Below are 22,624 nucleotides of genomic sequence, written 5' to 3' on the forward strand. Positions count from 1 at the left end.
TTGTTCCATTCATCGGTTGCCTTTTGCTCAGGTAGCAGGTGTGTGATTGTGCTGAATACAGGAGGAAGGAAATGGCTCAGAGGAAAGTTTTATTTAAGATACTTTCATGATTTGATCTGGCAATATTAGAAGTTTGTGTCAGAGGAAGACAAATACTTAACTTTGCATTAATAAAGTCATAAAATAGCCCTGAAGCCTGAAGAACTTAGAGACTCTGGCTGTATCTAGTCATGTTTTTTTCAAGTTGGAGAGGAAGATCCAGTGAAGCTCATTTTGCTTTGAGGGCTTTCAGTATGTCAGCACCTCTCAAACTCTGCAGGAAAAAAAAGTCTTTCTTTTTTCCTCTTTTTTCCTTTTTCTGTCATTTTTTTTATTTCAAGTTGTTGCCTCTCTTCCCCTCTCCTCTCAGTAACAGTTTTCACAGGCCTACCCACACTATACAAATATTTTTACAGGCCTTAAAACCTTCACTAGAGGTTTATTTGTACAGAATCTGAACTTCTGGCCTGGTATGACGCTGGAGGAGTTGCTGTGGGTTTGTTGGTTTTATTTGTCAGGAGTAATTCACAAAGCATAATAAAGCCATACTTGGGTGATTAAGATAGATTAGTTTTCAGATGTTTTCCACAGCTTTTTCTTGTTAGATGTGTGATGAGAGCAGTATGCTTGGCTCTGTTTGCCCCAGCCCCTTCCCATAGCTCTTCTCCATGTTCTGTCCAGTGGGAGTGTCCCTGCCCATGGCAGGGGGGTTGCAGCTAGATGATCTTTAAGGTCTCCTCCAACCTAAACCATTCTATGAATCCAAGTTCTTGCTTCCCCAGACTTCAGGGAGTTGCACTGAAGGTTTTCAAAGCTGTTCACAAGTCTGATTTTGGCCTCATACGTTGGGAGGGCTGAAACTGGACACTTGACTGTGGGATGAAAATAAAACATTTCACCTAAGTTTCAAGGACTGCAGCAGTTCTGTATTCCTTGGAAGTCTGGAGTTAGTAGTGAACTATGGGAGGTTTGGGTTTTTCCTTTCTGGGACATGGCAACAGATCCACAGTTCATAAGAAAGCACTTTATGTTTTTAGAGTACAGATCTGCATTAGCATGGCTTGTGTATACAAGTCAGTGCATTGATAAGCAACTCTTACTGGTGTCTGTGTCTCAGATAAAATCGGGGTTTAGGTTTAAAGCAGTCACTGTCAAGAGCTGAAATGTCACACTGCTGTGAGAATTGACTTCTCTTTTTTGTTCACAGTCAAACTGCAGCTTCAAGCAGAAGAAAGAGGAGTGGTGTCAATCAAAGGTGTGAGTGCAAACCGCTTTCTGGCTATGAAGGAGGATGGCAGATTGCTGGCCTTGGTAAGTAGCAGGTTTCAATGCTTAGCTCTGTCTGCCTGCCTGCATTGGTAGGGCCTCTCCTCACTCTGTACTGAGTCATTGTGCTAGTTTGAAGCAGGCTAGAATGTTTTGGTGAGTAGAACTAGATTACAGGCTGTAAAAGGAAAACAATGGTGATGTCTGCTTCCCTCATAGGTTTACTGAGATGTATAAAAACATAAGTCAAAACACAGACAACACACTCGGCATCACTCTCACTCGGGCTGCTGGCTGAGCTGCATCTTACTCTCTAACCTCACCCTCCATTCTGGACTAATCCACTTTGCTTCCTAACCCTCTGGCCGAACCTCCATTCTTCCTTGGGACTAGGGTAAGGTTGAGAGGGGCAGGGGGAAGGTGAAGGGGCAGTTGAGAGCCCCTCCTGGGGACTCAGGAGGGGAGTTGTGTTTCTGTATTACCTTTTACCTTGTATATTTCTGTCTATAACTGTATATACTGTAAATATCTGCTTGTATATTGTGCTAGCTGTAAATATAAGCTTCACTCATATTTCCAGAGCTGGCTGAGTCTAGCCTGGGTGGATTCTAAACTGGGGGGGGGGGGCAGGGAACACCCAAACCACCACATCATTTTATTTTGGCTGCCTCCAGCAGCACCTGAACCACGTCCCTGAGTGGGACGTATCAGGCAGAAATCAGCTTCTGTCGGCTAACTGAATGATGAACTGGGAAGGGATGGGTCTGCCTGCCCTTGCCTAAGAGCTGAGAAATTTAGCTGGAATGGTCTGAGTGAGAAGAATCCTAGAGATTAGTGTGTAGAAGGGAATTACAGGAACACATGAAGAGTGAAGTCTCTCCCTTTTTTCATGCCCACAAAAAAAGGTTTTTTTTCTCTTTTTACTTCCACATAAAGTGATTATGAAGACCATTTTAGAGTAGGAAATAAAACCTTTTAAATTGTTTTTTAGTTCTTAGATGTTTTCTTAGTATATTTTGTATATATACCAGTATATATTGTTTTCTCATTTCCCTCTTTGTAAAGGATGAAGGTTTCTTGCTCATATGTACCTCCAAACTAGAAAACTTTCAAAGACATATCTGAAAATCTGCTAAAATAATTACAAAAAGTTAAGAAATGTCAGTAAATTAAACTATTCTCTTTAATGAAGCTACTTTTAAACTTGGTGAGTGGTATTGGTATCAGCTGAATTTTTGCTGTGTTTTACAGCCACTATGCTTAGCAGAGTCTGATCTCCTAGAGCTAGATATCAGTTTTGCTTTAAGAGCTGCAGTCACATTCATTTTGGTTGAGACACAGACACTATATCTCTCATCCACATTTGTAATAGTAGCCTTCTGGTACCTGAGGGGGCCTGCAAGGAGGCTGGAGAGAGACTGCTTACAAAGGCCTGCAGTGACAGGATGAGAGGCAATGGCTTCAAACTAGAGAAGATTGAGATTGGATGTTAGGCACAACTTCTTTACAATAAGGGTGGTGAAACACTGAAACAGGTTGCCCAGGGAGGTATTTGAGACCCCATCCCTGAAGACATTCAAGGTGAGGCTTGAAAGGGCTCTGGGCAACCTGATCTATTTGAGGGTGACCCTGGTGACTGCAGGGGCAGAGGATTGGACTAGATGACTTTTGGAAGTCCCTTCCAGCCTGGCCCATTCTATGATTCTGTAAGCTTCAGTGCAGACAAGCTTCCAGTACTTATGAAGTACCACTGTGGGGCATCCTGCTAGAATTTCAGTTTCAAGTAATCACTGATGCTTTGGTATCTTGGACGCAGCCCTGCACAACTTCTCTGCAGGCATCCCTCAGTAATGAATGCTAATGAAGTGCATTCCTAATCCTGAACGGTAGCTAATGAAAGACCCATGCCCAGAGCTGCAGAAATTCCTTCTGGTTCCTCTCAGTCCTGCCTCTGCTGAAATGAAATTAGTCTGGAGGCAGACAAAACACTGCAGTTCTACAGGAGCAGGGTCCCTAGTGTACTCCTCTGACTCCAGGAAGCCCATTTTGTTTCTGCCTGTGACCACAGCTAGAGAACCTGTTTCAAGTTATGGTGTTATTTACTCGGATGTTGTGTGACAGCTCAGTTGAAGAAAATGTGAGGAGCAGTCTGCTGTGCTATTCTTGAGTGAAGGATAATTGGGAATTTCCTGTGGTGCTGGTCTGGTGGCGTTTGGCTTCTCACTCAAATTGCCCTCCTTTCCCTGAGCAGCAGAGAATGGTCAAAAAGGGGTGTTCAGCACCATGTGTGTAAGCACCTGGGTGCATTTATGTTTGGGATTCTCGGCCTGCTGTTGCAGGGTGGGTTTTGGTTGCAGAGCATGATTCCCTTCCAGCTGCAGGCAGCACTTTGCTCAGTTCTTGTAAGACGATGCACTTGGAGAGTATCTGCAGCATGCTTGGAATGACTTGTGAAGCTGGGTCACTTGCTGCTTCTACTTCAGCTTATGAAAACAATTGGTTTGTTTTGCTTTGTTTCTGGAGGTGGAAATTTCTCAAGTCATGTTTGCTGCAAACATGACTTCCTACAGCTCATTTTTGCTGCTCATAGGTGAAAGCTCCTCGTTAAGATTTTGTTCTTCACCCAGCAGTTGCACTATCATTTTCTGTAGCCCAGGCAATGTTTTTCCATGAGGATTTCTGCACGATGAATTCCAGCAGTTTGTGGCCAGTTGTGTCTCTACTGTTCTCTGCCTACAAACGCATCCACAAAACTGTATTTAACTGCCAGCTTTTCTTGTTCAGTGTTTGCAGGGCTGTGTTTCAGTGAGAGCTTTGAAAGAGCATACGCAGGAAATCTTTGTGGTGAAGTGATCTCAGCAGTGCACTTGAGTTACTATCTGCTGCAGCCTTGGGTTATTCCTCTCAAAAACTTACGGAACTTCTAAACACCTCTTTAGTTCTCTAATCCATTGGTCCCTCAAGTGCTGTTCTGTCCTTTGTAACATCTGTTTTCTCTCTTTTATTACTTTCCAGTGTCAAGGATCAAGTTGTGTACTGCCATTGTTTTATAGATGTATCAAAGTGATCAAAAACCTTCTGCAAATTCTTAGTCCTGTTTTTCATCTAGTTGGATGCTCTTGTGCTGACTCTGTTGAGACGTGCCTTTATGGTTTGTTCTGAGTTGGGTTTTGCAAAAGGATTTACTTACTGCAGACAGTTTATCACTGCTTATGCCAGTGATTTGCCTAGGGGTGCAGGGATGGCCTTCGTGTCTCCATAGCTGGCTGACATGGCGTTTGATTCAGCAGCTTCATGATGTTTGCTCTATTAGCAGGGCAAGAGGTAATCTTTACCAGTTCAGTCACTAGAAGAGTGGTTGTTAGTGCAGCTAGTCAAAACCCTCCCTTGGAAAATGCTGTTTAATTTACAGATATTTGTGCAGGAATGTATCCATTCCATCAGATTTGTCATGGCAAAGTTGAGATATTTCACTTCTGATAAGGGTTTATTTTGATTTTCCAGTTTCAAATAATGATGAAGTATTCTCAAGTGATGGAGTGAAATGTGTTTGATTACTGCAGTTCATGAAGGCATTTATTAAAATTTCCCATAAAAGGAAGGATGGCAGTTTTGGGTAGCTTTTGTATTTCCCAAGATATCATTTGTCATGTAAGGTCGCAACCTGTTCTGTTTCTTGTGTGCTTTTCACTCTGGCCAGGCTGGTTTTGCAGACTGAAGGACTTGAAATTCTTCTCTTCTGATGTTAGGGATTAAAGTTGTGGTACAGAAATATTTAGGTGAATAACCTTCATTTCCTGGCCCTTCTCTAGTTAATCTGTTTGCTCAGCTCAGTCTCCATCTGCTGTGGTAGGTACAGGTTAACCCTCTGGGTTTGGTTTTGAGGATCAGCAAACAGCAGGAATCTTAATTCCTAGTTGAAAATGTCAGAAGCAGTTAATTGTCCTCATCTGATACTAAGGCAGATGTGGTTTGTATTGAAAAAATCAGTGGATGGCGTTTGGCCATGCAGGTCAGGGAGGAAGAGCTGCCTCTTGGGGTCAGTTAACCTGCCCGGGGTGAATCCATGTGATAATTTCAGTGGTTATTATGGTTTGACTACTTAAGCAGTGGCATATGGCAGACCCTTGTACAAATAAGTCTAGGGCAACACTGCTGATGCTACAAACTCCTGCACTCACTGTTTTATTTAGCAGCTCTGTTTCTGGAACAGCACTTCGCTCCCTGCCACTGCCCCACATATTGTCCCTTCTGTCACCTTTTCATGAAGGAATGGAGGGGTCAGGTAGTTAATGATGTGTTGTGAGAGCTCTAACTGCCAGATCACTGCTCTGAATGAAGCCTAGACACAAGCATATGTGTCCAGTGGTTTTCCAAGGACTGAGGATCACAGTCTGGTGGCTGACATCCCAGTCCTGCCGAGTAGCGGTCCTGCTTTTGAAAGGTCACCTTTGGCAGATGTTGAGGAACATGGAGTACATGAAGCCTGAACTATCATTTGTCACCTAAACTTTCACTTTTATGTCAGAATGTCCACATTGGCAAGGTACTGCAAGAGAGCACTGGTACCACCCGTGCTTTCTAGAGAAATAAGAACTCAGGTGTCCAGAGCAGATCACATGATGCTTTTCAAAACATCTTTATGAATGTAGCAACAACAGGAAAAAAAAAGCTGAATGAAAAAAAAAAAGAACAAGAATATTTTTCTTTTTTCACCCTTTTTGCATTATTTTTTTATAACCCGTAAATTGCCTGAAAACATGTCAATATTTTACATTTTAAACCTGAGAAACATGAGGAAGACTAAACAAACCCCATGTGTTTTGTTGAGCTGTGATTGTGTTCCCCTTTGTGAATTTAGTGCTAGAAGTGGTGATGTGGATTTGCCTTTTTTCTATTATGTGAGGTCTTGCAGTGATTGCTTAAAATCACCACAGGCACCCTGGACGACATATCCTTCCTTGTGGGTGTTGTAAAGACTGTTCCCACCAGTGTTAGGCATCTGATCTACCTTCCCAGCTCCACAGCCATCTCTGAAGGGGGTATGGACTGTGCAGGAGGTGTGTGTAGAGAAGCCAGGTGCTGTATCATTCAGGGGCTGTGCTCAGCTTGGTACTTCCCCTGAGCACACCCCACACCTGCTGCCTCGGAACTGCTTTGGGCAGGAGGTGCAGGTGAAATGTGAGCCTGCTGCAGTGGGCTCTTTGCCAGAATTTCCCATGTGGACAATTGCACTGAGCTTGCCCAAACTCTGCTTAAAGTGGTTTTGTTCTGAAATGCTTCTCTTCTTTACGTGGTTTCCATGCCCTCTTAAGGCTTCTCAGTTCATGTCAGGCTTGGCTCTGTGGCTTGGGATTATTAACGCATCTCTTCACGTGGCTGGAATGAAAGGCATTAAACCACAGCTGATCTTGGGAAAGATGATCTGCAGCACAAATCATGTGAAAATCTTTGATGTGCTTGCTGCCATTTGACACGTGCAGATCACAGGATGTTAGGGGCTGGGAGGGACCTAAAGTCCAACCCTTCTGCCAGAGCAGCTATTAGTGAGGTACAGAAAGGAGGAGCTGAGCGTGGCTTTTCTCCTAGTTGTTTTCCTGAGAAACAAAAGATTTGTATCTGAAAATGGTTGGAGGAAAAGCCGTTGTTTTCAAAGACACATGTTTGGAGACAGATGCCTTTACTCCAGACTGCAGTGGAGTTACTTAATTTCTTCTAGCTACAGAAACTTGGCACATGAGAGGAGTTACTCTTCTCTTGTATGTTTTCGTGCATACTGTATGAAGTCGAGCTGTTCCAAGCTCATTTTTCAGTTCTAGTTGGATACTTTATATATTCATTAATATGAACAGAAGATTGTAATGACGAGTAGCCTGCTTGTTTAGGGAATTGCCTCACATTCCTTGTCTCCTTTCCAAGATTTTACATGCTTTCTTTTTAATGAGTAGCTTTTCTCCTCTGGCATTCCCAAAACTTCTCTGACTAAAGGAACTGATGGCCTGACAGATGGTATGAAAAAGAGGTGTCCCCTCCCTCCAGTAAACTGCAGTGTTGAATTTATGCCATCTTGGTTATTTGAGAAAGTAATTTCCTTGCTTAAAGCAGAGCTTCTACAGGCATGGTGTCTGCTGAGAGCAGTGCTGTCCATGGGCAGGACTTTTGCTGCTGGGAATCTGCCATGGGATAAAGGCAGTAACCTGCATGTACAGAGACAGTGACCCTCTTCGTACAGCAGGAGAGCTTTCTGAAGCTGTCGGTACATCCTCCTACAGAGGAACCGTGTGGCTCTAGCTGATGGTGACCAAACACAGCATAGCAAAACAGACATGAGAGCAATTCCTTTTGTTGGTCTCCACCTTCAGCCAATTTCAGCTTTGGGGCCTTCTCAGCCAAGAATGTTTTTTACCTATTGAGTACAAACCCCTTGTTGTGTGGAAGCCCAACTTTTATCTGTAGGGGTGCAGGCACATTTATTCCTTGTAGCTGCAGCTGGGTTAGAAGCTGCTTCCACAAGCAGATTAATTTCTTAGGTGTACTTGTAAGCACTGGTGGAGTCTGCTTGCTCTCTCTCTTTGCCAGGTCTGATGTTTCTCAAAAATGATTTTAGAAGTTTTGAATTTTAAAAAGCCTTGAACAGATGCAGGCCTGCTGCTGTTTCAGGGTGATATAACTACTGGATTGGATTAGCTTTAGGAACGTTTTAACCTCAAAACTAGAAAGAATGGGCAAAGGTCAAAGCTCCAGGCCATACTATTGGTCTAATGATAAAAAGATTGGTTTGAGGAAGGCAGGGGCAACACTCTCTTTTCTCCTACATCCTGCTTTTCTTTGTGGTTAATGAGAATCTAGGATGACATTACAAAACTGCTGCGCTTGAAAGTCAGTCAGTCCCAAGGGACAGGGTTCCTCATTGAATTGTTTGAGTTTCAGATCAGAACAAAAGATTTTTACATTGTGAGAACAACCTGCAATCTGCTTGGCTTGTGTTACAAGCAATAAAAATGAACTCTAGTGAAAACCTCCTCTTCTTCTAAGTGTTTTTTTACCTGTATTTGTCTTCAAACATGGAACTTTTAATGTGGATTTCTGAAAACGTACTGCTAACTTCTGTTCTTGGTAAAGATACCAAGTCCCACAAATGCAGGCATAGTCCCACAAATGCAGGCATAGTCCCACAAATGCAGGTATAGTCCCACAAATGCAGGTATAGTCCCACAAATGAAGATACTTAGTCCCACAAATGAAGATACTTAGTCCCGCAAATGAAGATACTTAGTCCCGCAAATGAAGATACTTAGTCCCGCAAATGAAGATACTTAGTCCCGCAAATGAAGATACTTAGTCCCGCAAATGAAGATACTTAGTCCCGCAAATGAAGATACTTAGTCCCGCAAATGCAGATATAGTCCCGCAAATAAAGATACTTAGTCCCGCAAATGCAGATATAGTCCCACAAATAAAGACACTTAGTCCCACAAATGCAGATATAGTCCCACAAATGCAGATATAGTCCCGCAAATGCAGATATAGTCCCGCAAATGCAGATATAGTCCCGCAAATAAAGATACTTAGTCCCGCAAATGCAGATATAGTCCCACAAATAAAGATACTTAGTCCCACAAATGCAGATATAGTCCCGCAAATGCAGATATAGTCCCACAAATAAAGATACTTAGTCCCACAAATGCAGATATAGTCCCGCAAATGCAGATACTTAGTCCCGCAAATGCAGATACTTAGTCCCGCAAATGCAGATACAGTCCCACAAATGCAGATACTTAGTCCCACAAACCTGAGTAACTGATTTTTGGTGCAGCATCAACAAACCCTTTTCTTTTTGCCTTTCAGAAATGCGCAACAGAAGAATGTTTCTTTTTCGAGCGTTTGGAGTCTAATAACTATAACACTTACCGATCGCGGAAATACTCTGACTGGTACGTGGCACTGAAAAGAACTGGGCAGTACAAGCCTGGCCCCAAAACGGGCCCTGGACAGAAAGCTATCCTCTTCCTTCCCATGTCTGCCAAGAGCTGATCTCCACCGCGTGTTCCCAGCGCAAACGCCGTACTACACTGAAGACGTTGGGGTTCCTGCTCCACTCCGAAGCAGCAAATATAAGCAACTCTCTGCTGATTTTAACTGCTCTTGCAGATAACAGCTTAAACCATGAACGTTTCATACTGCCTTTCTGTTGCTTTTTAACCTTGTTGTGACAGTGTGTGTGGAGGTAAGATGATGTGGAAAACATATTTTCAGGGTCAGCAGCAGTTCTGTTTCTTGCCAGATCTCTGTGTAGAGCTGTTTTATTTACCTTGTTTGCTTCATAGGGTAAAGGCAAACCAATCTGATGCACACTTAGAGCAGTATTTACTTTAAAAATAATTTATATCTCTCTGCAGCTTGTAAGAGAAGAAATAATTACTTTCTACTAATAACCTGAGCAGAAGTCCATAGCTAATTTTCATATGGTCTACATAACAGTACAGTAGTAACTATAAGTTATTAATATAATGAAATGTGAACTGTGTTGCTATGGTGTGATGTTTCTATAGGACTCGGGCAGCTCCCTGTGGTACAGTTTGTAAAACAGGCCTGTGTAGATGGCAGGAAGCTCCCTCATGGTTATATCAATTTTATCAAACCCCTCCCGGTAGCCATACAGCAAGAGCCTGGCTACGCTGCTGGTGATGGGAGTGGTGTGTTCTGTCCTAGCCAGCTCATCCAGGTCCATCCACTCACACTTCAGGCACTCCTGCTGGCAGAAGCTGATGGCAAAGGAGGAAGGCTGCAGGCGACAGATGATGTACATATCTGACTTCCCAAAGGCTCCAGGGTGCTGGTGTTGCTGTCTGATGCTTAGGATGGACTTGAACTCTGACTTGATGCCAGTCTCTTCAAAAACCTCTCGAACTGCTGTGTCTCCTAGGTGAAAAGAGCAAACCTTACAGTACCTATCAGAATAGCTAAACACTCGTCAAACCTCTTGATCATGGAGAATCTCTAGCTCAAAGCTTTCTGTGCTTCACCAGCTGATCAGAATGTTAGCCTGTTTGTTTCCACACAAGGATAAGCTAATTTTTTTGTCCCTGAACAAATCTGGTTGCTGTGTGCCTTGCTTGTGTGTATCCTGCAAAATGCTGGAAGTAAGAAACTTCTGATAGCACTGTACAGGGATGGTTTGGAAATGGACATTCTGCTGGCTGCTGGCTCCGCTGAGCTCTCAGTCCAAGACAGTACTGCACCCTCTTTTCAGTTCTTTGCATCTCAGCCCATGTCTCTCCTAGTCTCTGTCCAGTTCCAGACCCCGTGCAGCTGAACCCCTGTACATTACGTCAGACAAATCAGTTTCACTGCACTTTGCCACAGGGTGTATCAAAATGGGTAGAAGTCGTTTGGAGATCGTGGAAGCTGGCACTTCCTTTTCAAGATGTGTCCAGGTCAGATATGCCCTAATACCAGTACAGCCCCGTGCCTGAGGAATACATGTAGCACCTGAACGTTTGCTTACTCCCAAACGCCAAAGAGATTTGGGAACACTTTGTAGAGATTTGACTTCCTAGGGAATCTTGTGTCTTTGTGTGTCGCAGGACCCAGACACGCATTTGCTGGGTAGCTTCAAATACTGGCAGTGACTTAAGACATGCAATGGCTAGCAACGTGTCAACAAAGTGCTGCATTCAGCAGAGGCCAAACGTGCTGTTAATGGCCCTGATGCTGCACATACTTAGGTCAGCTTCCGTCCTGCAGCAAAATGAGCTGTGTGACGTTTACACTGAGCATGCAGAGGTCTTTAAGATCGGAACCTCCCCAGTGCCTGCAGAACGTTTTATCACAGTGTTAGTTAGCAAACTACTGCATATGAGGTAAGATCCTCATTTACCATTACTGGCAACTAAGCAGAGGCTGCATTTGACATTGTCCAGGGGCCTCTACGGTCCTCTGGCTAAAACTGGTGGCTGCAAAGAAAACTCCCTGTGGCAAGTGGTTTAACTGTTCAGCAAGGGGCTGTATAATACAGAAGTGGTCAAAGGTGAACAGCTGAGAGATGAGGAATGCTGAGGCAGGCTATAGTTAAGAGAAATGAACTAATTATGGATTTTACTGAAGCTTTAAGCTTTGCTTTTAGATAAAGTGCCTTTTTTGCTTCCCTTTTATTTCAGTGTGTGTATGTATATATACAAATACATGGCAGAGTTAAATTAGAAGGAACACTAGGGCTGAGTTTCAGTAACATTCTGGTACAAAAATGTGTGCCCTTTGCTTAATCTGCATTATGAAACTATTCCAGTAACTTGCATGAGTCAGTTTGTACTCAAAGTGGGCAGCCAGCTTTTTCGTCCCTTCATCTAACTACAAGATATTCAAACGTTGTAGCTGCAATTTGTATTTTAGTCCTTTAAATGATTCTGAATTGCTAAGGTCTGATGTAAGGACTAAAAAGGAAAATTAGGCCCTCATATATTTTATGCTTCACTAATCTATATCTTCTTCTAATATGAAGATGAGATGTATTAGTATATAGTTGAGCAGTGGCAGGAGGGAAGCTGCAGGAGACTTGTCTTCTCCCAGGTGTTTCTCAGTGCCTAGAGCCAGGCTCCAGCCACCATCTTACCTGTTCTCTGAGGGGTGGCAACTGGCAGAGTCAGTGACAGTGCTTCACTGGGGAAGCTGTTACCAATGCTGGTCACTTTTATCCCTCAATACAAGCACCTCTCTGGTATCCCCTGACCTGGGGCTGCTCTCTGTCACTCTGTGGAAGTGAACAGGAGCCTGGCTAGACAACAAGCAGAGTGGGATTCCTCCAGACAGAGGAATGTGTTTTGCTATGTAACACCTATTTGCATTGTCAAGCAAGGAATTCTGTTTTTATCTCCCTGTTTGACAAAAAGACTTCACAACACGAGTCACGAAAGCTACAACTCCACCACATACATATAAAACTCTCCTGCCCTGAACCTGATGTTATTATCTCATTACCATTAAAGCCATAGGGTCATGTCCCCTTACCTAGTCACCATTAGCTCAAAGAAGTGATTAGTCATAGGCTTGATGTGGCTTACAATGTGTTTCAATACTGTTTATGTCTTGATGTCTGGACCTGTTGTCCTAGGACTTACCAATGTCTTCACCTGGATTAGCCAGACCTCCTGGAAATTTCCATGCATTTATAGTCTGTATTGGAGGGAAAAAAGTACTGATGAAGTAAGGTGCCTGTGCTGTACTCTATATGAAGGTGACAGTTCACACGTGATTCTTTAGTTGAAGCTGCAGTATTGCAATGAGTTGCATCAATAAGGCTTTAGGAAGGAACTTGTTGCCCTTGTGATGATCAGAGATAGCTACAGTCTGTATGAAGTATTGGAACACAAGACCTACTGATTGAAAATACAAACTGTCTAACAGTCATTAGACAACATTGCTGCTAGATAACTAGGTAAGAGTAGTTGAATATTAAAAAAAGCTGCTATAGACCATATAATCTTGTATTTAATCACTAATGTATTCCACTGCCATGAGTTTGGCTTTTAAACAGTGTATATATATTTAATCTTACAACAGGTATTATGACTGTAGTACTGTTCTATACTGCACTGGCTTTAAGATGACTTTGTGTGCCTGTTACCATTCAGTGTAACTTGGCATTTGTTTTTATGGAACAGAAAAGCTGAGGCCTTGTGTGCGATTTATATCTGGAAGCATTTATTGAATTGCAATAAAGTTCAGTACTTAGAACATGAAATGCATTCTCGGTGCTGTTATTGGTAAAGGAGTCCTGGTCCCTACACCTCTTGCAAGTGCATGGGGATTTGTAGGCACTGCCTTTATATCTGTGTGGTACTCCCTCTATTTCTTTCCCTAGAGAGAAGTTAATCTCTCAACTAGAAATTAATGCAGTAAAAAGATACACCAGGGAGAAAAAGTGCTTTTCTTGCACATACAGCAGAGAGAGGAAGCTGTGTGCTTTCCAGGGATTTGAAACCCTACTGACTACACTGGAAACTGCTGGGATTTTTTCTGGGCACTCTTAAGGGTCTTGGATAGGAATTTGAAGTAATAGATGAAAAATAGTGCAGATGGAAAGTACATGTAGTTGTCTGTTGGCTTTCAGATTTGCACTCAGTTCTTGGAAATCTTTCTTTGTGTTCTGTGGAACTGTCACGATTAAACCCAAACAGCTCTTAAAATTCCACTTAGCTGTTTAAAGTGTGGGTTTTTTTAAGCCTTCAGAACATTACTTGTATTAAACTCACCATTTCAGGGAAATGGTTCATTGCATGGGGAAGAAAGGAGAGGAACTGACAGTGGGAAACAACTCTGAGCCCATCTGCTTGCACTATTTTATGTGCTCCCTGAGTGGTATGGGTGGCTGTTCATGCACTTACATCTATACTTATTTGTAACCAGTCAACAGAAGAGCTGTCTAGAGGGATGCTGGAAAGAACGGCTTTTTTCCTTCCTCTCCCTGCACTGGCTGTGCTGTCAGCTTTGTTTTGGGGAGGTAAGATGAGACCTGCAGTATACCCTTCCCACTTTGCAGTGAGCTGGAGGGCAGTGTGGCATCTGACCAATCCTCCCGTGTTCTGGGGCCAGAGGTGGAGAAGCTAAGGACTGGTAAGTACGGAACTGCACCTAGGACCTGAGCAGAGCATCTGATGTCCTCCTGTAACACTGGGTAGAGAGATCTACTATTAAAATGGCTGTGGGTGAACTTTAGCAAATCCTCAGTGTGGAATAAGTTAAACCCTAAGCCTCCTGGGCTTCGGAAACTACTACTTCCTCTTAAATATGTGGAACATGCAATTTCATTTTTTTTTGTACTTTGAGACCTGTTTAAGATATTTACTAAAGGTAACTGTGCAGTCATTTATCTTCTGTATGCATAAAAGGCAAAAAGAGGGTAGTGTTTCTAAAGTTTATGGTGTGTTCTGCTCCCAGAGACTCTTCTAGAAGTGAAACCCATTCCAGAACCTATAGCTTGTGTGCTCCATTTATGCTTTCACTGATAATTAATGTAAGACTGAAGGTCATCCTGCTATGGAGAAGTCCTTGAAATTGTACTGCATGGTAAGCAAAACTGTAATAGTTTACAGGAAAGAAGACAAGGGTGTTTCTGCTCCTCTGAACTCCAGTGTTAGACAGTCCACATGCCCTATGACTGAGCTGCCTATGAAAGCACCACTTTGATGGGAGTTTATTAACTGTGGCGTCATTATCACTGAACAGATGTTTTGGGTCCTCAGAAGAAGTTTCAACAAAGATAAAGAAACGCAGCCAGTGAGATTCTGGCATAGTGGCATCTATGCAATGTGAAAATTCTGCATCCAAGTACGTAAGCTTTTCTTGTTTCTGTGAAGGGTGGCTGGTAGAGGGGTGAAGCTAGCCTCTTTTCAGTGATACCCAGTGATAGGGTGAGGAGCAATGACTGTAAACTCAATCACAGGAAATTCCATCTCAATATGAGAAAAATCTTTTTCACTGTGAGGGTGACAGAGCACTGTGGAACAGGCTGCCCAGAGAAGCTGTGGAGTCTCCTCTAGAGATCTTCAAAACCCACCTGGATGTGTTCCTGTGTGACCCGCCCTGCTTTGCAGGAGGCTGGACTTGATGATCTCTGGAGGTTCCTTCCAACCCCTAACATTCTATGATTCTTATGATTCTCACTGTGCTAGAGACACTTTATTTGTATTGAAAGCAAAATGGAAGCTAAGTACATTTATGGCACAGCAGAGGGAGCTGCTAATGAGCTGGTGATTGTGGCTTCTGCACTAGCTGTATTCAAAGCCCAGGTTAGCCTGAGACAGGCTGAAGAGGTGACAGCAATGCATGGTTACCTCCAGCCACATCACACAACCCACCGATGCTCTCTGGTATGGCATTCTCAGCAGTGAGGTCAAGCACTTCAGTTTGTCACCTGCTGAACTAAGGTGGTCTCCAGGGCACGGCCAACCACATTATTGCTTATTTAAAGCCACAGACATGCCCTGAATTTTTGAAACCAAACAAAACTGGAATCCTTCTCCCAAAAGCTGTTTTGAGCATGGGAGTTTTCCAGGAGTCTGCATGAATCCAAAGAGAAGAACTTGGGAACTCTTGCGTCAATTACAGGAGAAAACAGAGCAGAGAGGATACTACTTCTGCTAATTCAATCAGCAGTTATAGTTAACAACAAAGTTGTGGACTTTCCAAGCCTCTCTTGCTGTTTCTTACTTTCAGATGCAATACAGCAATCTGTGATAGGTAAAAGGAATCAACTTTTAACTATTACAATTTTGGACTGGAATAGAAATAAAAGTACCTTTGTTTCATACTACCAAGTCAGCTTATCTAAATGGAGTTCTGTATTTTATAATCCTTGCAACAAACTTACCCTGTTTCTGTCTTGTACAACCACCACCTTTCCAGTGCTTTCATCTAGAACAGCACCTAGCAGAGAGAGGACATGGAAAAGGATTTGTGTTAGACAGCTGTTTCAGTCTTAAGGACCACGACTTCAGGTGTTTTCATAAAGCAGGACAAACCCCTAATGATCCTCGGTTTAGAGTTAACAAGATCTGCATGGATGAATCACAGACATGGCTTGTTGGTGGAAAACTGATACACAACAGAAGATAAGGTTAAGTATCCTGTATAAAAAAATCAGTGTTAACAGTACTGAGATAAGTTCCTCCTGCATTTAAGTTCCAGATTAGGCAAGAAATGAAAGGAGTAATTTGCCTGTGTCAATGCTATCAGAACTGAAGAATGCAGGATCAAGATGTCATCCAAACAATCCAGCAAAGCTGCCTGCTTCAGCTGAGCTGTGCCTGTAATCTTGCAGGAATAAGAGATTTTTTTCCAGTGACTCTGGCTGAGCAGCCACAATGGGCAAGAACTTCCTCCAGTGAAATTCATGGCAGTGAAGATTTCAGTTTTCTGGCCAGTAACATGCAAAGTTTAGTACTTAATGGGCTGACTGCAATGATTGTGTTTAACTGGTTGGCTGTGAACTTGTACTGTACTACTCAGCTACACTCACCATAGGAAATGCACAGTAATCCCAGTCGACTGATTAACCCCAGAGCAATCCTGCCAAGTGGAAAAGTGGCACTTCCACTTGATTAAAATAAAAATAAATCAGGATGTATGACTTTTCCTTCAGTCCTGAAGCTCAGCCCATGGCTTTCTCCCACAGATTACAAGTTTTCCTACTTTTTAATACCCAACTGCTTTCATGTTTAATCATCATGTCATACTCATTGGTCTTCTCTCTCTGAACCAAGTATTTTTCTGGGATTCTGAAGTGTGTTGTGGTGGAGTGGAATGAGCACTGTGGTACATATTACCAGGCTCTTCTCCACATCAGTCATGCAAGGGTTTCAGATTGGTAGTTGACAATAAAAAATGCTTATGTCATTTGACAACAGGAGCAAGAGTACATGGACGGATTTGTGATGATCTATGCATTTAAAATGTGATGGGGAAGTGTTTCTACAGAAGGGAATTATTAAGGAATAAGCGTCCAGCTCAAAACATCCTCTGGTTTTTAATAACACACAGCAGACTTGTGTAGGAGGAGTATTTACAAGATGACATACCCATCTTCCTTCAAGATATGTAAAAGGACGTGCTTTAAGAGGGTAGTCACATATCTGCCTCCCCATGGCTTGTGACCTTATGATTTCATTCCTTCTCTAAATATTTAGCAGTGTCCAGGTTGAAGGAAGGACCATACTGATTAAAAGAGGGAACAAAAGCAAAGCAGGAGCAACTTTGAGTGTTTGGATCATTTTCTATAAAAGCCATTCTGCTGCCAAATGGTTTGCTGAGACAAAGGAGGACTGGTGAAGGCAGGAAACTGCAGTTTCCATCAAGCTAAAAGAACATTTTTTCTCTCCTCTGTTCCCCAGAAATTGATGCCTGTGATGTGATTTTTCAGTGAAAATCTCGGTGAGATGTCCACATGCTAGGTGATACCCACATCCACAGCAAGATCAAAGAATCAAGATTAATGAGATCTGCTGTCTGCTCTCACGTTCCCAGGTGTTAACTTGGGAACTTCTCTGCTGAAGCCTGCTGTGGGCCATCCCTGGTGGGATTAGAGCTTGCCTGCAGGCTCAGAACTGTGGTTTTAAAAACTCCCTTTTGCTATAATGTGGCATCCGGATCTTGAAATCATCTAACACTAGATGACTTTCTGGAAAGGTTTACTTAAAACCTAACCAAGTAATCACTGTTACAACACTGTGTTGTTTTGAATGGTCTCTTTTGGCAAACAGGTAAGAAAATGATTTAACTGAAAACCTCACAAACCCTTAGATAACTCCATGAGTAATGGAGAGGAAAAACCACCCCCATTTTACCTGTTTTATTTATGACTGCTGTGAACGTGTGAAAACATGTTGAGGGGTGAAAAGCACTTGTCATCCATGGAAGAAACACAGAGAACTGCTTGCATTGTAAACATCACTAGACAGGAATAGGCATTGTTTATATAACAACTTGGGAACTGTTGGGTTTTTTTTCCCCAGGTCTGGTTGGACTTGATGATCTTAGAGGTCTTTGCCAACATCAGTGATTCTATGATTCTAAATTACTTCTAATTCCTTAGACCGTCATAACCTACTGAAGTCCACCTTTGTGTGCAGTTAAGACATAGATACAGCTGCTCATTTTACCCATTTAAGCAAGAGGACTGGCCAAGGCTCTGTGTGTGTGTGTGTGTGTGTATATGGAGACCCTTCTCTCTCCTCAGCTCAAACGACTCATTTCAAAAACTAAATTAAGGTAGGCAGCAATGCAAACAACAGCCATGTTGTAAGGCTCACAGTACATAGGAGGGAGAAGAAAATTACTTTGACCTTCCTTCCTCCACTTGCCATTGCTATGTGGCATGTTTACCAACACGTCTCTTTCAGGATGTCAGACCACTTCTTCCTGGGAGGCAGAGAATTTTGGCAATGCTTTTTTTCAAAACATCTTAATCACTCCACACACCAGAAGCTTTGCCCTACCTTTCACATCTTTGGAAAGTCCTGCCGCCTACAAACGGATGCAGTAAGTTAGCTGGAAGCCACATCACATCTTCCACTACTTCTAAACAATAATGGCCAAGCCCAATGAGTAACATTTGCTACTCTCTGTTTGGCGACTGAGTGAGTCTGGCAAAATATGACCTGACCTTGCTTATTCACACCTTTGTCATCACTTGGCTGGGTGACTCCGAGGCACTGGCCCTGGCTGTGTGGAGTTCACTGTGTCGGAAACCCCAGACAGGCCAAAAACCAGCTGCTGGTCTACTTGGCAATGCTGGCTACCAGCATCTGCTCCCTGTGCAGGCCAGTAAACCATTCTCAACTGCTCTGCTTTTTTGTTTTCAGGATAGCCAAGGGACTAAGTCCTGTGTTCAAGTGATTGAGATGCTCCAAGATGAAGACCCTCAGCAGCAAATTTGACTTTTTTTACTGCAGAAATGTTCTAAAATGCAGGGTTTTGCTTGGGAAATAAAAAGCCTAGGGTTTGGCACACACAAGCCAGTATTTCAATAAAAGGAATTAAAAATAGAGCGAAGCCCTTCCACTACCCAGTCTCTCCTTCCTGAAGTAGAAAGGTAAGAGACGAAATATATGCCTGGTGGAATACACATTGCTTAGTATATTCTGTGTTCCAGAGTCAGCAAGTGAGTGAAAGAGATGCAAAAGTAAACCAACCACACTGCTATCATTACTTCACACACAGAAAGCTGCTTACTTCCAAATTACTTCCTTAAGCCTTTACCTCTTTTAAAGACTCTCCCACTAATGAATAAAAAGGTAGAGGTTTGAAAAGGCGAAGCAAAGAATACATACAGTGTACATTGTACATTTTCTTTGTGTCTGTGCAATAGGGAATGAAATCCATGCACCTGCATTTGTGAAACCTTCTCTTTCCTCAGATTCTATTTCCAACTTGCAAAGTGTTTTTCTCAAAGTACAACAACTGTGCACTGAAAGCTAAGATTATTTTTACATTAAGTCTTTCTAGATGACCAACGGGGGGTGCGGCACCCAAACAGTTATCACACAATTGCCTTTTAAACAGCATTTCCAGCTATGCAAAACAAGAAAAATCCCCTTTCAGTTAGTCATAGCCCCTCAAACATGCAAGTTATAACTGTGAGGAGTAACACAGTGCTTCTGCTGGGAGAATGCATTATCTTCCTCGAGTTTAATACCACATATTTAAATGGTGAGGCTTTCATACCTCAGGGAAACATGCTCTAACATGTCCATTGAGAAAATCCAAGACTCTGTTCGGCTTCTCCCCTGCCCTCTGCTGGCTTTGGAACTGAAAACTCCCACTACTGACAGCAGCGGCAGCACCGTTTTGTAACCGAAGGCTCTGTTCTTCCAAAACAAATGCACCTGACCTGCTGCTACATAAAATAATCCATACTGTAAGAATCTCTCCCAAATAGACACTTAAAAATCACTATTTATGGCTCTTAACACCACTTAGTGAAGAATTACTGTCACACACACTTGCAGCAAAAGAAATTTGTTGTCCCTCTGCTGTAACTGCTGAGGGACAGCCTTTACCAACGAGGGGCCCAAACCAACCTCCAGATTGCAGATTACTGAGTGATGGGACTGAAAACTGCCCATCAGTGGCAGACTGCTTGATAGAGTAAAAAGATTCAGATTGGGTCAAAGGGTGAGGGTGACTTCAATCTGACTGTATTTTTGGCCCATCATCAGCTCCTCGGGAATTTCCTCAGTTTTTAGAGCAACTGTGGATGTGGGAGGTCTAGATGGCTAAGATTATGGTGTCCAGATGTTTGTTTGTAAAACATATTTATTTGAGTTGTGGAATTCTAGGCACAGCTTCGAGCAGCTTTTAGACAGTTGTAATTTAGGCTAAGAGTTGTGCTAGTTTCTGAACAATCCCTGTTAGGTCAAGTTTGCCCCATTTACAGACTTTTAACTTGAACATGTTTTATGCAGATACATATATAAAGCATCCACAGTAATAGTAGGAAGCAGAGAAGTGTGTTTTTTTTCTTAAGAAGTGTGTAGTTACTTTCTCACTTCTAAAACAACTTCTCAAACCTTGAAATCCATCTTCTCTTGGAGTTGGTGAAAGCTGAGATGCACTTCTCAAAATAGTATTCACAAACAGTATTTATAAGGTGCACCTTAAAGATTCAGGACCACATTTTCCAGTCACTGGTGGTGTTCTCAGGGATCTGTGGTGCAACCACTTCTTTTTAACATCTTTAATGATGACCTTGATTCAGGTATGGAGAGTGTCATCAGTAAGTTTGCAGATGATGCCAAGTTAGGTGGCAGTGTTGATCTGAGTGAGGGTAGAGAGGCTATTCAGAGGGACTTGCATAGGCTAGATCAATGGGACATTAATGAGTTTCAACAAGGCCAAATGCCAGCTCCTGCACTTGGGTCACAACAACCTCAAGCAGTAACTACAGGCTTGGGGCAGTGTGGATGGAAAGCTGCCTGCAGAAAGGGCTCTGGGGGTTGTAATAAACAGGTGCTGAATATGAGCCAGCAGTGTGTCCAGGTGGCCAAGAAGGCCAATGGCATCCTAGATTGTATTAAAAATGCTGTGGCCAGCAGGAGTAGGGAGGTGATTGTCCCATTGGACTCGGTTTTGGTGAGGCCACACCTCAAGTATTGTGTTCACACCTCGAGTATTGTGTTCAGTTTTGGGCACTGCAATACAAAAGAGGTGTGGAGGTGCTGGAGAGGGTCCAGAGGAGGGCAATAAAGCTGTTGAAGGGCTTAGAGAATAAATCTTATGAGGAGTGATTGAGGGAACTGGAGATGGTTAGTTTGAAAGAGAGAAGGCTGAGGGGAGACCTCACTGCTATCTACAACTGCCTGAAGGGATATAGTGAAGAGGCTGCTGCTGGTCTCTTCTTACAGGTACCTGGAGTCAGAACAAGGGGGAATGACTTCAAGCTGAGGCTGGATGGGTTTAGACTGGAAATTTTTTCGCTGAGAGAATGTTCAGACACTGGAATGAGCTGCTCAGAGAGGTGGTGGAGTCACCCATCCTGGATGTGTTTAAGGGCCGTTTGGATGTGCTGGATGTGGTTTTAAGGTGAATCTGGTAGAGCAGGGGTATAGGTTGGACTTGGTGATTCTGAGGGCCTCTTCCAACCTGGATGTTTCTGTGATTCTTCTTCTCCAGCTGCTTACAGTTTTTCTCAAACTGTTACAATGTTGTGAAACCTCTCTCTGTAGGCCTGTTTTTAGCAACTCACCCAGTTGCACAGGCACACTCACCAATGGCATGCTCTGCTCTGTAACCAAACACTAGGAGTCTGGCTTCCATGCACTGGTTGTGCAGAGGAACAGTGCACTTCCCACAGAACATGGTCCTAAAGGATGGGTCAAAAGGATTTTCAAGGCCTTTCAACTGCTTTTGTAACTAACCTGCGACTCCCAGCTGGTGGGTGGCATATCCTGGCAGCCTGCTGGGCCCTTCTCCCAGCCACAGTGTCAAGGTGGATGAACCCCGCTCGGCATGGTGGAAAGCAAAGCCTTGTGAAGCGGCCACTGCCACAAAACTACTCTGGTGGATGGGCACATGGAGCCAGACAGCGATGTGGCCTTCTTCTCGCCACTGGGCCACTGAGCCTGCAAAAGACAGCAGGGTGAGGAAGGTGAGGGCTGCTGCCAGCCCCTTGCCCTTTCTCCTTCTGGTTTTAAACGTTCTTAAGCACAACGTGTGGGAGCAACGTGTCAAAGTCTGCATTTTCACCTCACTTAGCACAGAGTCAAACAAACGTCGGTGTGAGGAAGGGTGCCAGCGGCAACAGGCGGTGCCACCATCTTGGCCTTTCACCTGGTACCACTTGGCGTTTGCATGCGAAACGGTGGCTTTTATGTTAGGATCTGCCCCAAGGTACAAAGAAATGGACTTTTGTTCAGTTCTGCCGCCTCTGCCAACACCATTCTCCATGCGGCGTGCCTGTCTCCGCAGGACAACGACCACCGCCCGCCCAGCGTAGCGACAAAGGCGGCGGAAGGAGCTCCCCCCTGCACCGCTCCAGCGACACCTGCCACCCCTCATCCCGTCCCCCCCCCAGCCCCGCGGGCCCCCTCCCAGCACTTGCCCCGCAGCCACCGTCCGAAGGCGGCCCGCTCCAGGCGCAGGGGACGGCGCAGCTCGGCCAGGTCCACGCTCACCCCTCCGAACTTGTCGGTCCGCGCCCGCAGCCCGCTCAGAGAGCCCCAGCCCCGCGCCCGCTGCAGCGCCCAGCACAGCCTCACCATGGCGCTGCACACGGCACAGCCAAGCGGGGGGCGGGCAGCAGCCGCCTCCGGGGCGGCGCCGGCCT

At 43.8% G+C, this 22,624-nt stretch overlaps 2 protein-coding genes across 2 annotated transcripts in view; one reads left to right on the forward strand and one right to left on the reverse strand.

The window, feature by feature from the left end:
- The window catches only part of FGF2 (fibroblast growth factor 2), a 30,492-nt gene extending 17,447 nt beyond the window's left edge, over nt 1–13,045 (forward strand). Inside the window, exons 2-3 of the mRNA XM_064149957.1 lie at nt 1,247–1,350; nt 9,154–13,045. Coding sequence (XP_064006027.1) covers nt 1,247–1,350; nt 9,154–9,339 — 290 coding nt within the window. The 3' untranslated portion in view covers nt 9,340–13,045. The remainder of the gene's footprint in view (nt 1–1,246; nt 1,351–9,153) is intronic.
- On the reverse strand, nt 214–22,622 carry NUDT6 (nudix hydrolase 6). Its single transcript, XM_064149956.1, has 6 exons — nt 22,400–22,622; nt 21,717–21,920; nt 15,674–15,729; nt 12,423–12,477; nt 9,217–10,227; nt 214–911 (listed from the first exon to the last, which is right to left on the reverse strand). The coding sequence occupies exons 1-5, from the start codon at nt 22,557–22,559 to the stop codon at nt 9,836–9,838; spliced, it is 867 nt and encodes a 288-aa protein (XP_064006026.1). The 5' UTR covers nt 22,560–22,622; the 3' UTR covers nt 214–911; nt 9,217–9,835.
- Between the last annotated feature and the right edge of the window lie 2 nt (nt 22,623–22,624).

Source organism: Pogoniulus pusillus, chromosome 10 (assembly GCF_015220805.1).
Source record: "Pogoniulus pusillus isolate bPogPus1 chromosome 10, bPogPus1.pri, whole genome shotgun sequence".
Lineage (NCBI taxonomy): Eukaryota > Metazoa > Chordata > Aves > Piciformes > Lybiidae > Pogoniulus > Pogoniulus pusillus.

Coding starts and splice junctions, on each gene's coding strand:
- NUDT6 (XM_064149956.1), bottom strand. CDS start 22,559: ATGGTGAGGCTGTGCTGGGCGCTGCAGCGGGCGCGGGGCTGGGGCTCT. Junction 21,921..22,399: donor CTTCGGACGGTGGCTGCGGG/GCAAGTGCTGGG, acceptor TGTCTTTTGCAG/GCTCAGTGGCCCAGTGGCGA. Junction 12,478..15,673: donor TTGTACAAGACAGAAACAGG/GTAAGTTTGTTG, acceptor CCTCCAATACAG/ACTATAAATGCATGGAAATT.